Source organism: Fistularia commersonii, chromosome 24 (assembly GCF_037954325.1).
Source record: "Fistularia commersonii isolate RoL2024-O1a breed Wild chromosome 24, RoL_Fcom_v1.0, whole genome shotgun sequence".
Classification (NCBI taxonomy): Eukaryota; Metazoa; Chordata; class Actinopteri; order Syngnathiformes; family Fistulariidae; genus Fistularia; species Fistularia commersonii.
In genome coordinates this window covers 11,356,159-11,374,817 of record NC_141307.1, presented here as the reverse complement: position 1 = coordinate 11,374,817, position 18,659 = coordinate 11,356,159, and the positions used below count along the sequence as shown (strand labels likewise).

Below are 18,659 nucleotides of genomic sequence, written 5' to 3'. Positions count from 1 at the left end.
ACCCTACTGACTCATCATCCACCAATGGTCTGAAGTATGCAAATTCTTGTAGCCGTGGCAACGGAAAGAAACAGGAAATTGTGATGATGTCACTTTGTGTTTTGAGCTCTTCCCCCATGTGGTTGTGAATCAGAGTTCTGTTTTCAGCGGAGATAGGGAATGTTATGCAGCACGTGTCGATGCCCCAGTGGAGCGACAGACCGAGAGGAGCGGAGTTTGTACGAAGTTTGTACGATATACGACAACGGCCGACAAAGACTTTGGTCCTAAAGGAAACAATACTCGTGGCCGTACCAGCTTTTACTATCTTGCATCATCTCCCCCAATCGGCCCTGTTAACAGCCCGGACGCTAACTGGGAGCTTTAGAGAACATCTCGGTGACACTGAGATATTGCTTTAAAGGTCAAAGGTCATGTCTTTTTTCTGACCTAAATCCTCCTGTGGCATTTCTGTCAGAACGGACATGTCATCTTTTCATGAAGTGTCATGCATAAAAGTTACAGCCGTTATGTAATGCGTCGGTTCCATCGGCAGCTGACTCCGCCCTCTGATTCCTCAGGCACACTGAGGTTGTGTCGGAGAGAGAAGTATGCTGACAATCATAACATCCATGCTGGAATTCTATGCCAAACTGTAACATCGTGCGCCACCCACAGACCTCAGCACGGGTGATGTCATCCACCGCAACCTCCAAACTCCTCTCAAACTCTCTCCCCCTTTGCCTTTCACAACACGTGCCACCTCGTCCAAGTTTCCGTAACGGCATTGGGAACAACGTCACCGTCACACACATCTGATGTGTGCAACGAGTGTGCTCGTGTGCCGGAGAGAACATCTGTGTTCAGTGATGAAGTCACTGCGCTCCTGTAGCCTACTGTACGTTGTCGGGACCGTGGTGATTTTATCTTGATTAAGATTGTGTGCTTGTAAATAGTCGGTATTTATACGCAGGGGTGCGGGTTAGACTGCACTGAGCACATCATGAATATAGCGGCTGTGCTCAATGTGGGCTGTGCAAAAACAGTGTCCGGTGGTTTATGGCTTAACAGGTCCAGCACAGGCCTGCCTGCCCTAGTTAGCCAACCTCAATGATTTAAGGACATTCTCCTCTCTCTGGGAGCCAAACACACTACCCATAAACACATTTCAGAGTTCTCCCCTCACCAGCTGAGCCATTATAGGGTAACATTAATCAGTAAACTTTATGGAGGTAATTGATGCTGTTGTCGGTGGGTTATGCAACTGTGGCTTAAATATTGACACACCCACACACACACACGCGCGCACACGTGTGTGCGCATACACACACACACAACTTCACACATAGAGCTTTACTGCAATGAGCCATCACGATTTAACAGTTCAATGGAGGGAAATACATTTTACTGGATTTCAAAAACAAAATGCAAAGAAAATTAGATAATCCACCAACGAAGAAAATACAATTTTATGTATTTGTTCATAGAATGTTTGTTTCCAAGTACAAATATATTTATATATCAGAACTCCCCATCCAGATTTCTGATCAGCTCCTGACTACCTTACTGACTTATGCAGTGTTTTCCTTACAGTCTGCCACAGACCTGCACCTAACTTAATGCTACCTAACTTAAATGTAAAGTCCTGTAGAACATTATCGCATATATTAGCACATAAAACCGGCCAAAACTTAACCAAACTTTTTACATTTGCGAGAACCCTAACTCTCCCCTCTGATACATTCTACACTAAACTGAAGCATTTACTGCTAATCTAAGTCATTCACAGAAAACTAGGATTTTTTCCTTTGCTGTGACCATTCAGACATGCTTTATTAAATGCAAAAAGATGAATGTAAATATGCTCAAAAGGAGAAGCCACAGAACAAGATGCGTTTTATATACCCTGCGCAATGTTTTGTCAATACAAAGACAGTTTTCCTGCAATATGTTATGCCCTGTGATCCATTGATATAGACAGAACTATTCTGGCTAAATCTGTGAGCTCGTTTTTTGGGGATAGAGTGAGACTTCGGAAAAGACATTTGCCATTATAACTGTAACATTAGACGTACAATTTACATTTGACAGAGGATGACACCATGATCACAATTGCCGCTTTCAGATCGATGCCTCTGAATTTAGCTGGCTATTTCCCGCATATAATAAGTCGAAAAAAACAAATAGAAAAATATTACAAAGTGTAAACATTCCATAACAGCATCAGTAAGTACGGCACTAGCTGACGCCTTTACTTTGCACATCTTTACTCACTGGAACCACAGAGGAAATGTAAAAGAAGCAGACGCCGCATTAGTAAAATGCAGATTTCAGTTATGACGTCTGATTGGATCCCTTCAAGCACATGTATGAGAATGATATCTATCTAACTATCCAAATATATATGTGGAATGAATGCATGCGTATGGATATACAAATATATATCGAGCGCAGAGGAATCCATATCCATATCAACTATCTTCATCTATACTTTGCACCACCTCTACCTGTACTTATCACTGTTATTCGAGCAGTATTTATACGTCCTCCAGGACATCTTACTGATTATCGTTTCTTTTGCATTACCCACATCCCCTACTGCCAGCCATTGCGTTGTTTTCAATTCATATTCTTTATATTTTTGTTGTTTTTTTTGTGCTGTTTATATGTACATAATCATATTAATTTGTATCTATATCCTCACTCGCATATTCTATTTTTTTTACCACTACATGCACTATTTGCTATGCTGCTGTGACAAATGAATTTTCCCGTCATCGGATCAGGAAAGTCTGTCTCATATCATTACAACGCTACACAATTGCAGTGAATAAAATAATAAATGAGCTGTATATTTGCTATATATGTTATATATTTTGGTTATTTATTTATTATCATTTCTTTTTCAATACCCACATCCCCCACCGTGCACCTGCTATCTCTATAACCATTCCCTGCACAAGGTATTTCTTCTGTTTTTCATTCATATTTTTTGACATCTTTTTTTTGTGATGCTTGTACAGTAGAGACTTGTGTCACTCGTGTCTATATCCTGACTTGCGCATTGAATTTTATTTTTTACTCTTATTTGCACTATTTGTAATCCTGCTCATACAATTTAATTTCCTCGTCGTTGGGTCAGTAAAGCCTGTGTTATCTTATCTTATCTTGTCTTATATCATTAAAACGCTGCATAATCGCAATAAATGAAAGAATAAATGAGTTATATATTAGTTATATGTGTTATATATTGTAGTTATTTATTTATTATCATTTCTTTTTTAATACCCACATCCCCTACCGTGCATCTGCTATCTCTATGACCATTCCTGCACAAGGTATTTCTTCTGTTTTTCATTCATATTTTTGGCGTTTTGTTTTTTGTGATGCTTATATAGCAGAGAGCCATGTCATTTGTGTCTATATCCTGACTGAGGCATTGTATTTTATTTTTTACTATTAGTTGCACTATTTATAATCCTGCTCATACAATTTAATTTCCTCGTCGCTGGGTCAGTAAAGCCCGTGTTATCTAATGTTATCTTATCTTATCTTGTCTTGTATCATTAAAACGCTACATAATCGCAATAAATGAAAGAATAAATGAGTTATATATTACTTATATGTGTTATATAATGTAGTTATTAACTTATCATTTCTTTTTTAATCTAATTTCCTCATTGTTGGATCAGTAAAGCCTTTGTTATCTTATCTTATCTTATCTTATCTTATCTTATCTTATCTTATTAAAACGCTACATAATCGCAACAAATGAAAGATTAATGCGTTATATATTAGTTATATGTGTTATATATTGTAGTTATTTATTATCATTTCATTTTTAATTCAATTTCCTCGTCGTTGGATCAGTGAAGCCTATGTTATCTTATTTTATCTTATCTTATCTTATCTTATCTTATCTTATTAAAACGCTACATATCGCTACAACAAATAAGAGAATAAATGAGTTATATATCAGTTATATGTGTTGTATATTGTGGTTATTTATTTATTATCATTTCTTTTTTAATTTTAATTTCCTCGTCGTTGGATCAGTGAAGCCTATGTTATCTTATTTTATCTTATCTTACATCATTAAAAGGCAACACAATTGCAATAAATGAAATAATAAATGAGTAATATATGTGCTTTTGGATCTTTGCAGCGCGGAGAGCGCAAATCCCAACAGGTAAGCGGGTCGTGACGTAGCCGCCAACCCCCCGCCCCCGCCCCGCTCGCCCCGGCCGGGCCCGGCCCCCCGCCCCCCGCCCCCCGCCCCCACGGTCTGGCTCGCCTTCCAGCTGCGTCCGCCGCTGTCCCGCCTGGCAGCCCCGGTGTCTGCTCTCCGCCGCCCCGCTCCCGCTCCCGCTCCCGGATCCTCTGCGTCCACGTTCACCGGCTCCCCCCCCCCAACCCTCCCCTACCCCGTCCCACCCTTCCACCCTACCTCCCTTCACCGCCACCCCTAAGGCTCCCCCTCGGATCCCCCCCCACACACCCACCCGCCCGCCCGCCGCCGCCGACGCCGCCGCCGCCCGGTGTATCACACCAGCGCCTTAAACATGACGGGCATCGCCGCGGCTTCCTTCTTCTCCAACTCATGCAGGTTCGGCGGCTGCGGTCTCCAGTTCGAGTCTCTCGCCGAGCTCATCGTTCACATCGAGGACAATCACATCGGTGAGTCGGGGCCGGATGGTGGAGGGGGGGGGGCTAGCCGCCGCTGCCGCTGCTAGCTAGCTAACTAGCAGGCTAGCGGTTGTAGCTAGTTAGCGTTGTAGCTAGGTAGCTAACCGCCTTTGCATTCCGCTATCTCTGCCGCTCACTCCCAGCCGAGGCTCGCCGGAGTGCGGGGCTTCCCCCCGCCTCCTTCCGCGGCGCTAGTTATAAGTCTCCTTTTAAACTCGCTTTTAAACACGGTGCTTTTCGTCTTTTCTCCCACCTCTCCTCTAATTCATTCCCAAACGCGGTTACCTTTTTATGACACGGGTAACTCGACTTGACGGGCCTCAGAAATGTTACTAGCATCCCCGAGAAGGCAGCGGTTCTCTCGGCTAACACCACGGCGGTGTCCGTGTTCACCTCCAGGCCCGGTGGAGGGGGGAACACCCGGGGGCCGGGCTCTTTTTGTCTGCGTTAAAGTTTGTGTATTGACCCGCCAGTCTTGCCCGTCGCATTTGTCACCTCAGGTGTCCTCAGCACGTCGTATTGTGACCTCTCCCATAATGTAAGTGTGACTTCATTATCACTGACTCTTGAGTTGTGGGGGCAGCCGCTGCCATTATTAGATGATCTTCCCCACACACACACACACACACACACACACACACAAGTTTCAACTTGTTGCACCGCCTTTCGAGTTTTCTCCTGACAGTGAATCTTGTAAAAACTGCAACCTAGATTGTGCTTTTAAACCCCCTAACTTTCTTCTACAACCAAGCTTGCAATTGCATTTAAGGATCCAAAAGTCGAATGACCACAGGATTGCATTATGCACACATTGTGCATAATGTAATAACACGCACGTAAGCTATCGGTCTGCTTATATAGCCGGCACTACTTGCACGAGACAGGAATTCACAAATGTTGTGGTTGTTATACATTGGATATGTTTTCGTATCAACAATCCAAACCCCCGGCTTTTACTGAAGTAATCCCGTCTTAAAATGAGGCTGTAATTCACCGTTGAAAATGACACCGCGGGACGCAACAACGTGTAACAAAGTTGATTAGGGGTAATAATCAGTTGCAGCGTGCATCCATCCTCAGGAGGCCATTTGCAGGGTGAAGGGGTGTAGAGCGGATGCTTCATTGAGCCTGTCTCCATGGCAACTGGCTGTCTGTAAAGGGGTTGGGGCCAGTACATTGGCTTGGTTATTGCACACCTGCCATCTCACCAACAAAGAGTGCTCCCGTGCCGCATGATGTGGCAAGGACACACAACATGATGTCCCACCACTCCGGGGCAGAAATTGTTTTATATTTTTTTAACAGTTTGTCGGTTCAGTGTTGTCCATCACTCTGTCGCCAGGTAATGCTACGTGTAATACCCCTGTATTAAAAAAAGGAGCACTGAAGACTAATTAAAATATATAACCCGGCTGAAACATAAGAATACATATCGTTTTCTTAGCTTCTCGAGCAGAACCGCAGAGACACAGCTATATGCCCCATCTGGCTTCTGACTTGACCTTTGACACTGACAGTCCGAGGAGCCGAATAGCATTTTACCTACCAAGTCACTCAGATTAATGAGCTTCCTCTCTCCTCACTTCGTGCTGCAGCTGGTCATCGGCAGTGTCAAGATCACACATTCTAATCAATAGCGCTCGCGGATCAATTACCACAGGGATAAGTGTGACAGATGGGGGGATTGCGGTAAGAGTGCGGGGTTGGTCACGCCGTAGAGGCTCTGCCTGCCTGTTTATTTTATGTTGTTTTTTCAAGTGATGTTACACAGTCATCAATAATCCATCGAGAGATAAGCCTTTTTCGAGCTCCATATGCATGAGATAACAAATAAGTTGTTTGAGCCTTTCTAGATAAGATTACCACAATTGCATTCTCTCCCACAGTCTGCAAGCAGACGATGAAAATTGCCATGGGTTGTAAGTCGTAAACTACAGGAGAGGACAGGAGTGTGCAAGTGTACATAAATAGCATTAAAAGTGAGTCAGTGGGTCTCAGGTCAGGATGCTTACCCCTGTGGGGCTGGTGTAAAATTGTCATAATTGTGAACAATTCTGCCCTCTTGTGGTGGGTTAGGAGAGAAGGCTAGATGGATGACGTTCACGTACAACTCATGGCGTTGTACTGTTATCCAGCCATCCATCGTGTGCCGCTTATCCTGCACTCGGGGTCCTGGGGGTTTGCTGGTGTTTATCCCAGCTGTCATCGGGCGAGAGGCGGGGTACACCCCGCACTGGTCGCCAGTCGATGGCAGGGCCGCATATCCAAACAGACAACCGTTGTACTGTTATTTCAAATCAGACTGACCTTACCGAGAAGGTAATTTCTCTGGAAATCGGCAAAAGGGCGGTAAAGGATTATTCGAAATGCAAAATTTGCAGACGGCCCAAACAATGCGTTTCAAATTTTGGATCATTAGTTGATTTGGAGTAAACCGTGTTTGGTATGAATCGACTCACTGACCAGGCCATAACTCAAATATGAGGTTTGCTGCTTCATCAAAAGAACCAAGCAAGCAGCAGCCAGACATGAACACCCTACGCTTTTCATGTGGAAACCGGTTACAATTTGGTGTTTCCGTGTTTAAATCATCACAAGAGTACAAGATTCGTGTCCCGCCAATGACGCAACTCCACTGTCAAGATACGACGCAGCTGATAAGTACAGGAAATCGATGCGGTGGTCAGTGTTCAGTGGTGTTAGCTTGTTGTTAGCTTTGTATGCTGACGGCAGGTAAGCGCTGAGGAATGCAATGATGTCAGTCTTGTCTGCCTCTCTGAGCGGAAGAACTGTGCGCTGTTCTCACCTGCACAAGCAGATACCTGCCTCTTACCTCAACGACAACAACAAACAAACCAAAAAAAAATGTACGGGTCACAACGGGAAGGTAGATTAAGATTAAGAGGGCCTGAGATTTTGAAAGAGAGGGTTGGAAGAGGAAAAATTCTGCAGGCGAGTGCCGGGAAAACCCCAACATCAGAGGACCCCTCCTGCCCCCCCAAAGAACTGAATTAATTTGGATGTTTCCATTTCTTTTACGGCTGGAATAAAAGCCCGAGCTGTGCCTTGACATGACGAATCGGCCCAGCAGTGTATTGTAATGACGTAGATCCAGCCAAGCATGCTGATGATTAGCCTGCAGCCGCTTTCTAGGTCCAATCAATCTGCCTCCCTTATCTGCTCCAGCTCAGATAAACAATGCGATTACGCCATTTTTGTCATCTATCGCTAGAAAGGAAAGCTTTCCTCCTGCTGTTAGATATTTGGAACAATTACCATGATGCATTGAGATAAACTAGTCAATATTACGTTTAATATGATTATACAATCCCCTTTTGTGTGTGTGTTTTTTTTTTTTTTTGTTTGTTTTACACAAAGGAATCGTAAAATTCCAGTTTCAACTAATGACGTGCTAAAAAGATATCGTGCTCATGTGTCCTTTATCAGGGATTGAAGAAAGACATCTGTTGGGTCCACATCGCCCGCAAAATCGCACCGTGGTCTGCATACAGTGTGTTTTCACTTAAAGTCTTTTGGTCCAGCAGCTTATCAAGCTCTAGCTATTTTTAAAAGATGCGTTATGTAAATATTAAAACAAGATATTTATGAAAGATGTTTTAAACCATCTATAACCATCTTATTCTCCCTCCTTCCTACTATTATTTATTATTGTTATGTTTTTACTTGAAACTGGCACAACAATTTTCTTTGGGATAAAGAAAGTTGTTCTTATTCTTATTCTTATTCTTATTCTTAACTATTGCGTGGTCTTAAATGAAGCCCGGTCCTTTTAAAACAACTAAATCAGTTACAAAAAGAGTTTTTAAAAATCTCTTCAACCCCAAAACAACATGATCCACGCATAAATGAGTATCGGAAACCGTAAGACTGTAAACATTAGTTTTCACACTAGTTTTCAACCCAGAAAAAAATCTCAGCCCTTCCTGCGAGAGGGATCCCACTTTTGAGAGGTGTGACACGGGAAGGGGGCGCGAGCCTGTGCGAGCGTGAGAGAATGTTCCCCCATACTTCCTAAATGACCTGTCAGGGTGTAGCGGAGCAATTAGTGGACTGGCATCCCCGACTGCAGACTAAAGAGGCTCTCTTTTCACGCTACACATACATCCACTCACACGAGGTCACACATCATCGCCTTGTGGAAGTTGCAAGGCCCGAACGCCCCACCAAGCACCGGGATGTGTAATTACAGGGGGAGTTTGGCTACCCCCCCCCCCCCCTCGCCCCTCGCCGCCGCCGCCGCCGCCGCCGCCCCTCCCGACTCCCGTGTTTTCTCCTCTCTCCCTCCATCCGGCTGCCTGCTGCTCGAGAAACACGTTAAAATGCTCTCTGTTGCTTAATTAGCAGCCTGCAAAACAAGCCCCCGCATTCTTGGCCTGGTCTCAACCCACAGGCGCACACACACACACACACACCTATACACATGTGCAATGTGTATACAGGAGGGGCAGCAGGGGGCAGCAGTGTGCTGTTGGTGAAAAATGGAGCAGCAAAGAATGCTGTGGGTCTTGATTGGTTGCAGCATTGCAGAAAAAAAATTGCTAAATTGTTTTTGTGTGGGTGTATATCTACATATATACATGTGTGTGTGTGTAGTGTCTTGTGAGTCTACATCAGCTTCACATTTGGACAAAAATCCATTCCCACAAAAAAATGGACACAGAATTAGCCAAGGGCCTAATTATTAGCTATTAGCCATTACAAAAGCTCAGTGAACGGGGAGAAAAATACATAAAAATCAGCAAAAATGTTTAAAAAAATCTGCAACAATTTAAAAAAAGACCTGAGTATCGGGGATTTTTTTTTTTTTTTTTAAGACACAGTTAGCTCCCTGTGAGAGAGTGTGTCTGAGCATGTGCAGGAGCAGCGCTGAGCTTCCTGTCCTGGTCCACGAGTGGAGCTCATAAAGTCGCTGAGCATTTACAGCAGTGTTCCTCTCCACCTGGTTCATCTTGTTCCCATAAAACCAGGAGCACCGGGCAGCGAAGGGTTCTCTTTCCTTCACTTCCTCATGGCAATGAATTAATCATATCAGGTGGCTGTTTTATATCCTGGTTACTAATTGAATAAGTTGATGCCAGATAGTTAACGCTGGCAATAATTTAGATCTAATCACGTTCAAGCACAACTCAATCGAGTGGGACAAAATATCAAAATAACACAATGTTTATTACGTGGATGTTTTTTCAAAGTCCCTCCTTCACACGAGAAGCCGTTTTTGCATGTTAGCATCGGAGAATCAAGTTCACCCAGGCAGTTTGACTTGTGAGAGAGAAATGGATTTAGCAAAAAAGTCTATTGTGCGGCTTTTTCTCCAAAGAAAGTGGAAACATTATTTCATCGTCTACACCTCCGACTCTGAAACTCTGAACTGAAGGGAAGAACAAACATCCTCCTGCGTGGCGTTGCCACCCCCGACTCCCTCTCATTAAGAATTACCGCCGCGTTTGCTTTCTCCGACAACCCTGCTTTTATTTATTCCACGTCACCTGCTTTCTGTAATTTGCACAATTACCGTCCTGTTTACGAGGCTGCGTGGGATTTTTTTTTTTTTTTTCCCCCCAAAGTCGGAAATTATTACGAATAACTTTTCACGTTGGTTTGAATTTCAATCATTTTAACGTGAAACAATCGACATTCCGCAGACGGTGTTACGGCGATATGCTGTTTTCGCGATACATTGCAATCGCTGCTTTTCAGATGACTCGCTTTATAAACCTGTTTGTTCGATTTTAGCATTCATTCGACGCACGAACGTATCCATTAAAATACATTTTCGCTTTACATGAGACACAGCTATCAAAAGTAATGAGAACGGGGATAATTGGGCCCCACAAGACCAGTCCTGCTAGCTCCATAGCAACGTGCAAAATGGCTGCAAACAATCCTTCAATTTTCTTTTTACATTTAAATGGTGTTTACATGTATTTTTTCAAGGCCCTCGTCGGTCCTCCCGACTATATAGTCTCACCCTGAAATACATAGCAGGAACTCCCTTCCTGATAAAAATCATTGTCTTTAAGATTCTGTCGAAAGCTTGAGGTGTGTGTGTGTGTGTGTGTGTGTGGGGGGGGGGGGGGGGTGGTAAAAAAACTGGTGTTGAGTTCTGGTCTATACATCTAAGCAGCAGGTAGCATTATTAGGCTGAGCTATAAAAGACTGTCAAAGACCACCTCCATGGACCACCTCAGGTGTGTGTGTGTTCGTGTGTGTGCACGTGCCCATACATCTGCAGACCTTTTTCCTCACTAAGACTTTTCCAGGCCCGTGTATATTTTCCTGACACGTATAGAAAGAAACACTGACGTTAACCGCTGACGATTTGTGCGGCGTCCGTTTTATTTCCTGCGTTGTTTTCTTGTTTGCTGGTCTCCCTGGTGTTCTCCTGCACTGTGGGAAGTCTGCATTTGTTTTTAATTTTGAGGTGTGAAATCCCAAACCAAAAGGCCAAGAACGGCAAACGCACGTACACACACAGCACGCACACTCACACACACGCACACACACACACCAGGGATTAGTTGAAAGAGGCATTCAGGGATTTTTTTGCTGTTAATTGTTATACCGAGGTGATCAAATTATTGGATCTGACTAGCAATGCAGCTGTTAGCTATTACATATGCAACTGCACTTATTCCAACACACGCAGATTAAAACCTGAATAAACTCGTGTTCAAATTCCCGTGATAGTGCTGTCATTTAACACTTGGTGGCAGTAGCACTTCACCAAAGTAGAAAGTTAACGTCGCGCGTTTTCCCCAGTATCTCGCCGTGCACATTCATCACACACGCCACGCCAGTCACTCGGCCCCGTGCGGAATTCCTCCCGACCGCAGTCAGAACCCAGAAACAATGAAGCGGCATCAAGGCAGGGGCCGGGCGGCGCAAGTCCGTTCGGCGACGGAAGGAATGAGACGTTACGTGGGCCGATCTTGTATTATGAAGCAATACAGAGGAAAGCAGTGTGTGAAAGATCTAGCAATCCATCAGGCAATCTGGCAGGATGATAGCGGTTTGGCAGAGCGAAGACATGTACAGTATGAGTCAGCTACATACTAAGAGTATTCACTCAATGTTTTCCGAGGTGATTCATCTCTCTTTCTCTTTGTCACAGATACGGATCCGCGGGTTCTGGAGAAGCAGGAGCAGCAGCAGCCAACGTATCTGGCCCTGAGCTACATCAACAGGTACAACCACTGTCGCTCGCACAGTCCAGCGCAAACACTTCCTGTCCGCGTGACACTGACATCCTCCTAGGGACCCAGAGGGGACTCTCTTTGCACACACACACACACACACACACACATCTTGAAATTAAAGATTACGCTTTCATTTAACATATCAGATGTCTTTTAAAAAGGAGATTGATTTCATTGTCCCGTCAAAAACCTTAGGTAAGATAAGATAAGATAAGATAAGATAAGAACAACTTTATTAATCCCGAAGGAAATTGTTGTGCCAGAGTTACAGAAAATATAACAGTAATAAATGATAAAAAGAAAAAGGCAGAATTAGAAATAAAAATAAACTATAAAGTGTCTTAGTAAACAAGTGATAAAACTATAAGTGTCTTAGTAACAAGTGAGGTAAGGAGTGCACAATAGTATGATAAAAGGAAAAATTGTAGTGTAGCTGTTATGAAATGAAATATTGCACAGTTCTGAATATTGCACAGTGAAATGAAATATTGCACAGGTAGTAACTGCAGCCCTTTGCCATTCTAGAACGCCTACTTTCAATGGCTCCAAAAGCAAGTACTGTAATTTCCGGACGATTAGCCGCGACTTTTTTCACGTAAACAACGATGAGGCTAATATATAGACTTTTTTTGGGGGGGGGGGGGCTAACGAGCTTCACGCCGCTAAACGTTTATCCTCGTCACATCGGACCGATGAAACCGGGAAATTCTGAGTCCGTTCAACTCCGACACCGAAGAAGACGACTTTGATGGTTTTAGCGCGCAGGAGGAAGCCCCAGATAGCGATCGGCTAGCCGGTGCGGCTTATATTGAGGTGCGCTCAATAGTCCGGAAATTATCGTAATCGCCATTTCTTTTTTTTTTTTTCAGAAAGCAAAATAATTACATCGGAGTTGCACTTATATTCCGAATCAGACAAACCGCTAATGTTAATGATTGCGGTGATTTTACCAGCCCTTTTCCGCCTTTTATGGACATCAGCATCAACACGCGTCTCCGATGGGAATATTTTACTGATCAGTGTCCGTCCGGACAGCTGATACCAACATTGAATTCAGAATTCTCATGAGGTTTCAACATGAGTTTTGAGCCGGCCGAATGTTGATGCAACGTGACGTTTATCATCTTTCTGATCAACCCCCCCCACCCCTCCCTCCGTGCAGCTGGTTGTGACACACAGCGTTTCAGCATTTCAATCCGCCTCACAGTGGATTCATGAATAGTCGACGTTTCCGTTTTATCGTCTTGGTTCAGAAGCGCAAGAAAGGGGCGAATATAAAGAATATTAAAAATTTAAGGGGGGCGGGATTTTTCTAAATCCCAGACAAGAAAAGGGCCTGTGTTAATTTAAATCACCCAAAATTATGAAAAGTAAAAGCTCATTTAGTATTACACCATTGGTTATTGGTAATTCAATCTTTAGTCACACACGCACATATTTAATGTATCTTTTATAAACTCTGAGTTATAAGATTTGCGATGTTTCTGGAGTATATCATCCTCAGCAGGACCGTAGGTGCATCGTAAATAAACAAATAAAATAAGCTTTTATTTGCTTTTTGATAGTTTTGCGCGCCGCATTCCCCCTAATAGCAAACGTGCGCGGTCGTGCCGGCAGGTTCATGACAGACGCGGCCCGCCGGGAGCAGGAAACCATGAAGAAGAAGGCCACGCCGAAGCTCTCGCTATCCATCACGGGCGGCGTCTCCAGGAACAGCACGGCGACGCCCCCTCGCCACACCAGCGGCAACCTGACGCCGCCTGTCACACCCCCCATCACGCCCTCTTCCTCCTTCCGCAGTAGCACACCCACAGGTATGACAGCTGTGTGTGTGTTGAAATGTGTTACGCGGCGACAACGAATCGCACAAATTTGCCATCGAAAGCAGCCGTTATCATCGCGGCGTCTGTAGATACATTTCATGGTGGGCGGGCGGGTGTGTGACGTCACTGCAAGCAAAAGCTTACTCACATTTTAGTTTGCACATTTAAGCGCGGACGTGGCGGAATTACAACACACATGGAAACGATCGACGCAGATTTGAATACATAAATATAATACATATATATTTATGTATCTAGATGGATGGGTAGACTTCTCACACTAATAATGAAGAGTTTTTAGGGTGGAAAGTAAAGCGGCTGAAACCCAACCAATTTCAGCGTGTGTGCGCGCATGTGTGTGTGCATGCATGTGTGTGTGTGTGTGTGCAAAAGGTTTCAGTGGCTCCTGCAGTGAGCAGGCCAGTCAACACTCTGCTAATTACATAGCAGCTGTCACGCTGTGTGTTCGCATGGGGCCGTGTGTTGCACAGCCCAGAAGCAGATGTCCAATTCCAGCCCGAATGGTTGAGAACGTAGTGTTGGGTCTGGCTACACACACACACACACACACACACACACACACACACACACACATACACACACTCTCTTTCAACATGTGCCAGGGTACCATCCATTTCCTCAAGCTGAGGTGCAGCATTTCCTGTGGGATGGTGGGGGGTCAGCTGGGCTGTGTGTGTGTGTGTATGTGTGTATTTTAGCTAGGCGGTATGCGGATGCTGTTTTTGATGCCGTGCGTGTATGTGCACGCGCACATGTGAGTGGAAAGTATTCCGCGCTTAGCAACGTACTTTTTTCCAACCCGAGCGACGGGGATCACTCCCATTTAACCATCTCTTTCCGAAAGCCAACCCCTGGCGTTGTGACTCATGCCACCGCCGTTGTGTCTGAGCGGGCCGCCGCGGTTGGACCTATTAATAATAATAATAATAATAATAATAAAAAAAGAGGCATTTTTTTCTGGTGCATTCCCAAAGCATGATGTCCTTAATCATATTTGATCTGGGATAAGTAGATTTTTTTTTTTGCCTCCATCGCGCCCCCAGGCAGCGAGTACGACGAGGAGGAGGTCGACTACGAGGAGTCGGACAGCGACGAGTCGTGGACCACCGAGAGCGCCATCAGCTCCGAGTCCATCCTCAGTTCCATGTGCATGAACGGGGGGGAGGAGAAGCCGTTCGCCTGCCCCGTCCCGGGATGCAAGAAGAGATATAAGGTAAGGGCGGAGGGGTGGCGAGGGGGGCGGAGTCAAACTCGGACCCAGAAAACAGGGGGTTCCCGCCCTTTCCCGGAAAAAAAAAAGTCCACACTGGCGCTTTTGTCCGAGGATCACATGTCACACTACATAATGTTTGAGGGTATAAAAAGAAAGAAAATGAAAAAAAAAAAAAAAAAATCACATTATAAATCCACAATCTCGCGATCGCAAGTTGGGATAAATATTTCATTCTATATTTTGCCGCGGTGCTAATTAATTACGTATGCAAACAAAAAGCCCATTCAGCTCGCTGCCTTTTTTTTTTTCTCTGCCGCCGTCTTTTTTACCCAACAACCAGCGTGGGAACATTCCTCTCTTTTGCTGGTTTCTGTCCAAAACAGTGACAACACGCAAACCCTCCGCAGAGAACTCCTCCATTTCTCATGAAAAAAGAAAAAAGAAACGCGCGGCCTTGGCGTGTTGGCATCCGGGCGCCGGACCTGGTTTTGAAGTTCTGCTTTGTTTTTAACGGTCAGATTTACGCCCTTTCCACAACTCGGAATTATATTTAGAAAGACATAAGACGCATGTTTGCAATATCAGTAAAACCTTATTTTCAATCAAAAAAATCGGAATCAATCAAATCTGTCGTTAGACAAATATGTTGACGTATTACCTAAAATAAGCGAGGGATAAGTTGCCAGCAGGGTATCGTAAAATGGTTTATTCCACGTATGACGACGGAGTTAGTGGCGCCAAACGACACGCCTGAGTCCGTCATGGGAATCAGGCGCCATGGTAGCCATGGAAACAGAGCTGCCGTATCCCCGCCGACGGGCTTAGATTTTCCTTTTGTCGTTTTTTTCCTTTTGAAAATATAGCTGGTAGGGGTCAGACGCCTCTTATATTTCCACATCGGTCAATCCAGGACACGAACCCTCCCGAAAGTTACGTCCTAATGCGTTTCCGTGCGCAGTGACCAATCACAGAGCCTCATACTGACACATACAGACGTTCACTCTCGGCGGTGTAGGATCTCCTTTGGACCTCCTGCATGTTTTTGGACTGGAGGAGACCCGCGGGTAGAATATGGAGGCTGCACACAGAAAGCTCCCCGATTGGGAAGGAGCTCTATGTTTCACATCACATGTAATTTCGGAATAGCAACAAGTGATCAAAAAGAACCTGTGATAGGCAAAATCCGTGAAGTAGAAACCTTTATTTTTTTTTTCTATTATTATACAATTACTCTGTTATACATTGCTGCTGTCGTCCTTATGTTTTTTTATTCCTTCTTTATGGAACGAACGGAAGATTCATTAATTCCGTAATGTCGACCTACAGCCGCATAGCTTTTAGCTTCCCTTAGCATGTCCAGAAGTTTCACTTTATCTGCTATAGATAGCATCTTCCTGCCGCAGGTGCTTTTGTCGGTCCAGAGCGTTTTGTCAACATTATGGGTCTTCTGAGAGACTCTAAATTGCAAGAGAATTTGCACGTACGTCATATAAATTCGGCGAGCTGTTTTACGTACGTGTACATATTAAACTGCGACGTTATTGACGCACAGGTAGAGAAGAAGCGGAGTGACTTTTTAGCCAATCAGAATGCAGAACACAATGCACCATGCAAATCCAGGAAGTAGCGGAACCGTGAAAAGCAAACCGCGTTATAGCGAGGGATCACTGTAATCGACAAGCAAAGGTGGTTCAAGGGCGCGCTCTTAAAGAATAAGCCGACTGTCCTGGTTAGAATCACGAGCACGGTAAAAGCCTTCCTCCCCGTCTCCACACAGAACGTGAACGGCATCAAGTACCACGCCAAGAACGGCCACCGCACGCAGATCCGCGTGAGGAAACCCTTCAAATGCCGCTGCGGCAAGAGCTACAAGACCTCGCAGGGCCTGAGGCACCACACCATCAACTTCCACCCGCCCGTCTCCACCGAGATCCTGCGGAAGATTCAAGCCTAGAGAGCCGAGTCGCGCCGACCGGCCGCCCCCCCAAAACAAAGCCCTATCCCACCTTCCTCGCCCCGCTCCCGACACGCTAAAGGATCAACTATAATAAGAATAATTTGTCCTTTATCAATCCCTCGTGGGGGAATTTGTTCTCTGCAATTAACCCATCATGGATGAACCATGAGCAGTAGGCTGCCGTCCACCAGCGCCAGGGGAGCAGTTTGGGGTTCAGTGTCCTGCTCGACAACAACTTGCTCATCTTCGACACGCTAGGAGGAGCCGGGAATCGAAACGGGAACGTTCAGTTCCGAAGACGATCGCTCTACCTCCCGCGCCACGCCGCCCCCGTGCATGCTTTAAGTTCTATTTTTTATTTTCGCTCGCCGTCACTGTTTATAGTCCGCGTTCCGATTTTCTATTCGAGTCATATCACTTGTATTTTTTTTTTTTTGTTCTCGGAAAATGTATCTTTGTAGTATATATATATATATTTTTTTTTATATCATTGTTCATTTGCACATTCGTATATGCTATCACAAGTTTGTTTCCCCCCCCTATCGTTGGATTTACATGAGGTGCTAACTGTAAAAAAAAAATTTAAAAAAAAAGTGAGGAAAAAACATAGGGGGAAGGAAAAAGGAAAACGGAGGATCCAGGAACGCCTGGACTTTTTTTTGCTTTCGAATGAGGCGAAGTTTGTGACCCTCCTTTCCCGTTGGACGCCCGCAAACCCGACAGGAGCCTCTGAGGGCCCCGGCGTCACATTTAAGTTATACTTTAAATAGATATATTGATATATAAACTAGAGAAATATGTAGGTGTACATAAAATATATTAAAAAAAAATATTCACGAGCATATACGTAAATAGTTACATTTTATTTTCAAGCTTTATTTTATATATTTTCGATCGATGTTTGTAGATTTTGTCTTGGAAAGTGTTTTTTTTTTTTTGTTTTGTTTGTTTTTTTTTGACTTTTTGTTGGCCGAGAGGGCCGGCGTCCCCCTAAGCATTTCCATTCCAAACAAAAAAAAAAGAAAAGAAAAAAGAAAAGCCATCCGCGGTTCTCTCTCTACTGGAGCGACACGGAATCCAAAATCCCATCGCAGGTGAAAAAAAAAAGCGTGACATTGTATTCCAGCTGCAGAGATATTATTTTTTTTGTCATTTTTCTTTATTCCATGATCGTTGCCAACAGCTCTCCACTGCCAAACATCTACCATACCATGTGCCTGACGTAAAGGGGGGAGGGAGGGGAACCGCGTATACAGTTGCCAAAACGTGCGGCGAAGGATTTCCTTCCTAAAAAAAAAAAAAATGTGAGGAAGAGGAGAATTGAATGTTTTTCCCCGCAACGTGATGAAGATGCATCGCAGGGGGGAGAGAATCTGGATTTGAAAGAGATTACCATCTACAAACTGACATTTTTCTTTTCTGCTCTCCCGCAGACTGGAGCATTTGCGTATGGAAGAGGCGTGTGTGCATGAAGTGTACTGTACGTGTGTGTGTGTGTGAGTGTGTGAGAGATTTTATTTTCTGCAGTATCCAAGTCATCAGGCTAGAGTTGTTATATTCTGTGTGTCGGTTTCGGAGCATGAGCTTTCGACTAATGTTGAACTGATGGATACGGTGACGTTGGCCGTGCACACATCCTCCTATCCTCCGAAAACTTTCCCTGTTAAAACCTCTTTTTGTGACAAATATCAACCATTATGTACATAATATTTTTTCTAATTTTCTCCCGTCTCGATCAACCAAGCAAAAGCACAAAAAGCATC

At 44.3% G+C, this 18,659-nt stretch overlaps 1 protein-coding gene across 1 annotated transcript; it reads left to right on the top strand.

The window, feature by feature from the left end:
* Positions 1-4,278: 4,278 nt before the first annotated feature.
* On the top strand, positions 4,279-17,934 carry jazf1a (JAZF zinc finger 1a). The gene is made up of 5 exons (XM_086171770.1): positions 4,279-4,656; positions 11,798-11,870; positions 13,500-13,696; positions 14,770-14,939; positions 16,717-17,934. The coding sequence occupies exons 1-5, from the start codon at positions 4,542-4,544 to the stop codon at positions 16,891-16,893; spliced, it is 732 nt and encodes a 243-aa protein (XP_086027896.1). The 5' UTR covers positions 4,279-4,541; the 3' UTR covers positions 16,894-17,934.
* The last annotated feature ends 725 nt before the right edge of the window (positions 17,935-18,659 follow it).

Coding starts and splice junctions, on each gene's coding strand:
- jazf1a (XM_086171770.1), top strand. CDS start 4,542: ATGACGGGCATCGCCGCGGCTTCCTTCTTCTCCAACTCATGCAGGTTC. Junction 11,871..13,499: donor GCCCTGAGCTACATCAACAG/GTACAACCACTG, acceptor TCGTGCCGGCAG/GTTCATGACAGACGCGGCCC. Junction 14,940..16,716: donor GATGCAAGAAGAGATATAAG/GTAAGGGCGGAG, acceptor GTCTCCACACAG/AACGTGAACGGCATCAAGTA.